Raw genomic sequence first — 8,667 nt, forward strand, 5'->3', positions numbered from 1 at the left:
CATAGTTAATAAACACACACACACACACACACACACACACACACACACACACACACACACACACACACACACACACACACACACACAATATCTTAGACCCTCCCCCACCCCATGCGCAAAATTCTGTTACCATAGTTCCCCATCAATTTACCTATGTTCCCCGGCCTTAAACACACACACACACACACACACACACACACACACACACACACACACACACACTGTATTTTCATACTATCAAGGTTACTCACTGCGGCTAGCTCCCGAGCCGTGAACAAGATACACCAAGTGATGCATAGTTAATTGTGTGTCACTATCAGGGGTCATGTGTGGTCATGTGTAGCTGACCAAGGGGGCGTTCGATTATGCGTCCCCGGGGAGCCTCGGACCAGGGTAACTGACGTCACTTGGGTACCTCGGGTCGTGTGAAAATCGAACTTATTTTTATTGCATTTGGGGTACCCCTGGGAACCTATAATTAAATCTGTGATTCACGATAAATAATTGGGTCCGTCTTTCCAAAATATTTTAGACAGTTTGAAGTAAAAAAATATTTCCTTACCAAATGTAGAAAGATATCCTCAAAATACGGTAAGCTTATGATTGTTTCGGAATTGATAACAATAACCAATCACATGTCGTCCCCATCTTGGGTCGTCAGGTCAGGTCAATCCCCAAGCTGCCCTTGCTCCATGAGGACCCCGAGTGTGACGTCATGCAGTAATCGAACGCAACTTGTGAAACTTTAGGTGCCTCGAGGCACCCTGGGTTGCATAATCAAACGCACTGGTAACGCCTTTACTCGCAAATACGAATGCATGTACATGCCCCGTATATGTACCTGAAGTAACCCTTTCCATCAGCATACGTAAGTTTCATATAAACAGCACAGTCACTTGTGACCTCATATTCCATTCCAGGATGGTAATATTCTAGTCTAGGATAATCATGATACAAAATAATGACGTTATTATAGGTATTTACGATAATCAAAATATACCATTACGGATCACTGTTTCGGATAAGAGAATAGTGATTCATAACGGCATTGTTTGAATATCGCAAATACCTATAATAACGTCATTATATTGTATTTTGATCATCCCAGACTAGAATAACACCATCCTGGAATGGAATATGAGTTCACAAGTGACTGTGATAAACAGTGACTCGGTAGTGTCATGCAGCTGGCTGGCTTTAAATATTGTATGTTGTAGCTTGTACAGAATATGCTAATATACACAGTGTGCATGGACATTCGTATTGGGATTGTTCGAGTTTTTGCTAACTCCTCTGGCAAACGGTGGAATTCATGAAATTTTCCATGTTGTCCGTCAACTCATTCTTCCCTGAACGCGCGCTATATGCATACGTATTTTCTATTTTTGGAAGCAGAAATCGAGTATCACTCAATTTTGCCGCCATGTTGAATACATACATACATACATACATACATACATACATACATACATACATACATACATACATACATACATACATACATAGTTTAATCAGTTGAAACTATAATCACATACGATAATGTAATAAATGTGATTATAATGTGGTTTCACTTGCTCCAAAGTTGTTTGCAAACTTGTTGCAACGTTTTAATCACAGAAACTGACTTGGTAGGAGTGGCACACTTTACCCCGTGACCTGTCAACAATTATGTACACACAGCTAATGTACATACACCATTTAGACAACAGGCACTGATAAAGCTTGAAAGCTGAAAGCAGCTGTCATAGGTTGTCATACGCGATATAATAGTCAAGTGATTTAGGTCCACATAGGAGGGGAAGTCGTGACACGGTTGGTTTAACTAAAACAAATTCAACAAGACACGTTAGTGTGACGATAAACTAAATTTGACACAGTTGGTCAACATAGTACATACACTCATTAGAAACTGAGGTGCTCATATGCTCGACTAAAAGTAACATCGAAGATGGCGTCCAAAACAGTGAGTCTGCTTCTGAATGCTCGCTTCCTGGCATTTGCATTGGCGCGGCTAGAGTAGAGAATGTGCACTAAACCATGCTAACATTGTTTTGTGTTGGCAGAAATCGCACGTAGTCATGGTCTTAAAAATTAAATTGTAAGGTATGTCATTAAAATGGTAGCAAGACTCTGCAAGTAGATTTTACAGGCTGTTGAATATAATAAGACTATATTCTTTGTTGTCATTTTGTCAAAAAGACAAAAAATGGGGATCTCAGAAATCATGAATAAAATCACGTATTATGTCATAAATTGATCAATCATGTAACTATAGAAAGGTAGAATACACACACACATACACACACACACACACACACACACACACACACACACACATATATATATATATATATATATATATATATATGTATATATATATATGTATATATATATATATATATATATATATATATATATATATATATATATATATATATATATATATATATATATATATATATAACTCGGTGAGTATCAATCTGCTAAGACAGTGCTCTATACCGCAGTGGCAGAGCGTAATGATAGCGTAATATATATATAGCTTGTTTGTTTGTTTGCTTATAACAACGACGTACCTATAATATATGCATAGCTACCTATAATGTGACATTTAAATCGAAAAGCACTACATGCACGTTTGAGATAGAATGCACCTAAGAGATCAAATTTCCTGATAATCAAAGTTTTTCAAATCTCTTCAAGCTCTGTCATACGACAGGTTGTTCTTGGTCCTTTCGAAATATTAAAATTAGGGTTCATATCATCATCTTCTTTTCAAGGAAGCAGTAGTCGGTAACACCTCACTTTTTTCATTGGTTTTAACTCTCATTCATTCTAAACAAAGTATAATTTAAAACAAATGGCTATGTCTAAACATTTTTCTAAGTGCATACTACATCATTTTATGTGCAAATATCCCAATTTTAATGCATTTGTGTTTAGGCAAATATGGCTGACATGGCTACAAATACGAATAAAACGTCATCCAGTGATGGAGATATCATTGATCAAAATGATTCTACGCCTCGTCCTGAAGAAATTGAATATTCTGGAGCAGGAGCTAGAACATATTCTTATGCTGAGGCACTTCAATGTCATGACTTTGATTTATCAACATCACCACAAGGAGGTGGCATTCATTTTGGGCTGCCAGGAAAAAGTGATTCCAAGGTTAATACAGAAAATACAAGGTAAGCGAACCCTCGAAGTGAGTAATAAGGGAGGGCCACTTTTTAGCACAACGGACTAAGGGGAGGGTCACATTTCGATGCCACAGACCGGGCTTGATTTCTCCCGGCCGCCTCTCCGCCCTTATAATTACAGAAGGCTCCCGTTACGAAGAATACACATACTCATAATCTCGCCAGGGCCCTTTTGTCATTAGCACAACTGATCTGATAAGTTTCAGTAGTGCTTTAGTCGAGTTAATCCGTGATTTTTTAAGTTTGCGTCCTTTCTTGTTAAATATAACTTGTTGTCTGTTTTCTGTGATGGGCCATATTGTTTCGTATCTGTGGAGTAAACTTTGGTCACTATTTTTAAAACTGCTCGGAAATATCATGCTCAGATGTTTAGAAAGTTAACTGGTTTTAATTACTCAATTGTACTAAGTAATAGTTTAATGTTTGTCAGTTTATCTATTTGTACTTAAGTGTTGAGGAAAAAGACTGACTGTATTTATCGTGTTATCCTATGTTTTCAATTGTTGTGTCAAATATGATTTTGTCTCAGAGTGCGTTGTGGAATGTTTGGTGTAAGAGGATTTTTTAAGTTTATCTATTCTATATATTATTCTTTTCCCTTCTTATATTTAATTCTGTATATGAATATTTTTTGTCGGAAATATACTTCAATAATAAATAATAATATAGGCATGGTTAGGTGTCCGTCCGTCTGTCTGTCTGTCTGTCTGTCTGTCTGTCTGTCTGTCTGTCTGTCTGTCTGTCTGTCTGTCTGTGTGTGTTGGTGTGTGTGTGTGTGTGTGTGTGTGTGTGTGTGTGTGTGTGTGTGTGTTTACGAACGACGTAAACTCAAAAATTGTCAGACGGATTGCCTTGGTATTTAGTGGAGACCTTACTTTTGGTGTCTAGTTGGGATCTTGTTCAAAGCAAACTGATCGTATGACAGGTAGGAGATTGGGGTAAATAAATGTCATTTTTGGTATTAAAAAACCCCTAAAAAAAACACCTTAATCTCAATAACTACTTAGGGGTGTGTAGATTAAGATTTGTTCATGACATGATGATTCCATCGGTAATATGCAAATTTGTTTAAATGTCTTCAATTCCAAAACTACTGAGCAGATTGGGCTGAAATCGAATGGGGATGCATCTGGGGTGTATACATGAGGAAATTGTAAGCATATAATGATCTCATCAGCGAGATGCAAATTAGGTGTATAGATGTGAATTTTGGACAAAACCTTATGTCTCAATAAGTACTTGGTCAGTGAAACTGAAATTTGGTGAGATGTTTCTAGAAGTGTTATTGTGCAGATTGTGTTCAAAACATGTTCAAACCATGACCACGCCCTTAGCAACAACCAAATGCCATTATATTTTGCTAAAAATAACAACAACATCTGGTAGGCAAGTAAAAAAATGTATGTAAATATATCTCTAGCAACAGTGACCATGCCCCTAGCAACAATCAAACAGAGATGTATTTCAGAAAGATAACAACAGGGAGTCTTAGGCAAGTGAACAAACATTCAATAAGAGTATGAAAAATATGCTTAGCAACAAGACCATGCCCATAGCAACAGCCAAATGATCGCATATATTGCAAAGGTAACAGGACTTAATGGACAAATGACTAAACATTAAAAAAATGTATGTAAATACACCTAGCAACAAGACCATGCCCATAACAACAGGCATATGATGATGTGTATTGTAAAGATAACATCAGAGATTCATAGGCAAGTGAACGAACATTCAAAAATGTATGCAAATATGTCTTGCAACATGACTATACCCATAGTAACAGCCAATGGTCGTGTATATTGCAAATATATCATTAGGGCTGGATAGGCAACTGGTTAATCATTCAGCAAATGAACACCTATACCTAGCATGGATCAGCATGTGGATAAACATTTTTAAAAGCCGTACAGTTGTGCTACACGCCATTGGCACCATTTTCTTTTACACCTTTTCACAGTAAAAATGAAAATCTACCGATCGGAAGTGTCGGCATCCTTTCATATGTTTTCTTGACCTGGTTAACTCCTCTGGTGAAGAAAGCTTACAAGCAAGGGTTGAAAATGGATAACCTGTGGAAATGTGCAAAGAATGAGTCAGCAGAATACACATCTACAAGGTCAGTGAATGAATGAATGAATGAATGAATGAATGAATGAATGAATGAATGAATGAATGATATTAATTAGTAGAAAGGATTGGAAGTTAGAATATTATACCATGGAAAGGACAAAAATCATTTGGTAATTTTGGATGGGCATATACCCACCAGTGCACATACATAATTGCACCATATATGCATACCTTGGTGTTAGAGTCATAAAATAAATCACATCGGCATTTTTACCTTCCATAAGGAAGGTTTTATTTTAGGGATGAAAAGTGTGTGTGTGTGTGTGTGTGTGTGTGTCACCATTTTCTAAAAAACGACTGATTCACTTCAAATGAAATATGGTGCACGTTTTCTGTAGGGTAGTGGCAATATCTGATTAGGTTTTAGTAAACAATCCATGAATATTAATGAGCACTTTATGTAATTAATTGTTTTCGGTAATTAGGCTATATCTTAAGAATGTACTCTTCAAATTCAATATAATTTGGTACATACATTTGTGATAACAAAGCGCATCTGTCCTGAAAATATTATTGATGTAGATTTTAATTCTAATAAGTTTTTTGCATACTTTCGGTAATCAGATCTGTAGGCCACAAAAAAGAAAAGAATTGCTTCTGGTCAGGACATGATGTCTAAAGTGGTGTGAAAAATCACAGATGTAGAGCTACATTTCTTGCATAAATCATGAAAATGTTAGTTGCGTTAATTTGACAGCATCACGTCACGTCACATATGTGTAATTCTACTAATACTATTCTGTTGTATTCATCATGCTGTGCGGTAAGTTCTGTTTATTTTCAGATTCGTATTAAGACTAGAAAGCTCCGTTTTATGCAGCTTCCTACTTTCTTTTCCAAGTTCAGAATTTTAATGTAATATTCAGATTTGATATAGATACAGTGAATCCATCAAAATAATGAACACTTTAAACAAAAGTTCATTATCTTCAAATGATACCAATAAACAATCCTAACATTTGTGCTGTATGCATGGGTAAATGTATGTCTGTATGTGTATCTCTGCAAATTTGAATAATTTTATTTCAATAACCATTACACCTGTTCCAATACATACTTAGATTGATATCACAAGTCCTTTCAGATTTCGTATTGTTTGGCACACCTTTTTGCCAAATGAGGGGTACATCGTGTACTATAGCCAATGTTTGTGCATTCCAGCAATTATTATATATGTGTAGGAAAAAAACTCAAGACTGCCCTTACGGAAGACATTCAGTTTAAGTCTGGTTAGTCGTAGAGGATGTTGCACTGATAAGAGAGATGAAGTGTGCAAACTTCTTTTGATGTGTATCTAATAGCTATCGAGTCAGAAATAGCATTTAAATGCCACAGTGTTTGACCTTTCTATTTTACTTCTAGAATGGACCAGCTGTGGAAGAAAGAGCTTCAGAAGAATGGAAAAGAAAAAGCCTCTATGGTGACTGTGTTTGCAAAATTTTCCAAAACTCAACTGTTTCTTTCTATAATGGGTCTTCTCTGCTATGATGTTTTCTATGTGATAAGTACAGTAAGTACCTTGACCTACAATGAAATTATCAAAATCAAACAAGTTTTTTCATAGTGCTGACACTTTGTAATTTCAATTTCCTACTCAGCCTTATCTATTGTTATCTATTTCCTCAGATCAAGTCTTGACTATATAATACCACTTAAACTTCTTACATATATACTTCAACATTTAAATAAAGTAAATTTGAAGATTAGTATGTGAAACTCGTACACAATACTGTATTCTTTGTTTTCAGGTGATAATGCATGCTTTATTGGTATACGTTCAGGGTGAAGAGTATAACTTGCCATATGAATTATGGTTATGTTTTGCATTATTAACGTCACAGGCGATCACAGCTGTAGCAGCCAGTACGTTTTGGATGACAGGAGTTACATATGGTATAAGAGTTCGAAGTGGAATGATAGCCCTAATTTACAAAAAGATTCTCAGACTTCGAAATGTACAAGACAAGACAGTTGGGGAGGTACGTACATTCTAAATGTCGAGAAACATTGTTAACTTGTAAAGACATTTTTAAGGAAGCTGAACTCAATATAGTTCAGCAGTGCTGTAGGCATGGAGATTGGCATGGTTTCTCGTTGAGGATCTCGATCAACACATATTGACATAATTACTCCCTGCAAGCATATAAATATGCTGAACCTCATTTTTGCGGAGATGCCATTTTCAGGTAATTGATTGTGGTTGATCAGCAACATCACTAGTACTTTCATGAATGAAAGTAACAACGTGTCCCAACAAATTTTCTTGTACAGTACTAGGACTAGTTAATAGCAACAAAAACACAGATTTTCGAAATTCGTTTGCATTTTTTCGTTTCACTTGCACAACATTCCTGTCTGTACTGTCACTCTTCACTCTTTGGTGAAGTACACGGATATCAGAAATCGATACAGGACAATATAACTCCAAGGGGCTCGCCGTCACATTACGGCATGAAATAAACCTAAAAGGAATATTCTTCCAGTCAGTATTAGATCAATAATTATGGTCAAAATAAAATAATATATCATCTATCACAAATCACAACATCGCATTTGTGAAGTTTCATGTGAAGGGAGATGAAGTCATGTTGTAAACGAGGGAATTTCGCTTTGTCAGTTTATATGACATACTGAGAGTCCTTAGCAACTAAGACTACAGCCGTTACACCAGTAAAATGAGTGCCCATAACATTTGTAATCAAATGAATCTACATTCAAAACATTGACCCGAATATGCCTTGCATAGACCATACCAATGTTACGGATTTTGTACGGCTAGTATTGTATTGTCATATATATATATATATATATATATATATATATATATATATATATATATATATATATATATATATATATATATATATATATATATATATACATATATATACATATATATTTACTTTGTTTGCTGGTTTCTTTATTTTATTTGTTACACAGATCCATAGCTCCCTGTTTTTGCACTACTTTAGGAATGGAATTTCCTTTCCTTTTCCAAGCAGATGCAGTTTTATTTTAGACTTGGTTTGAGCCTTTTGATCTACAATACTAACACTTGATCGTAGGTCACTTTTTTGCAATGCAAGTCAACTGCATGATGTTGGCTGGTGTAGTACAATCACAGCTTGGCTTTATACTGTATAGTATCTATTCAAGGAGACTGACAAGGTGATGAAGTCCAGAATTCAATTTTAATTACTCTATTTTCTTTTCAGATCGTTAACCTGTCGACAAATGATAGTATGCGCCTCTTTGACGCTTGTAGGTTGGTTACTTTCCTTGTTGGTGGATTTGTCTTGACGCTTCTTTGTATTTGTTGTGCTACTTATAT

General features: G+C 35.8%; 1 protein-coding gene across 1 annotated transcript in view; it reads left to right on the forward strand.

The window, feature by feature from the left end:
* The first annotated feature begins 2,949 nt into the window (after positions 1-2,949).
* Positions 2,950-8,667, forward strand: part of LOC144437040 (ATP-binding cassette sub-family C member 5-like) — a 19,715-nt gene continuing 13,997 nt past the window's right edge. Inside the window, exons 1-5 of the mRNA XM_078125907.1 lie at positions 2,950-3,191; positions 5,164-5,322; positions 6,699-6,846; positions 7,085-7,315; positions 8,552-8,667. The exon at positions 8,552-8,667 is cut by the window's right edge and continues 58 nt beyond it. Of these exons, the coding sequence (XP_077982033.1) occupies positions 2,950-3,191; positions 5,164-5,322; positions 6,699-6,846; positions 7,085-7,315; positions 8,552-8,667 (896 nt within the window). The remainder of the gene's footprint in view (positions 3,192-5,163; positions 5,323-6,698; positions 6,847-7,084; positions 7,316-8,551) is intronic.

Source organism: Glandiceps talaboti, chromosome 6 (assembly GCF_964340395.1).
Source record: "Glandiceps talaboti chromosome 6, keGlaTala1.1, whole genome shotgun sequence".
Lineage (NCBI taxonomy): Eukaryota > Metazoa > Hemichordata > Enteropneusta > Spengelidae > Glandiceps > Glandiceps talaboti.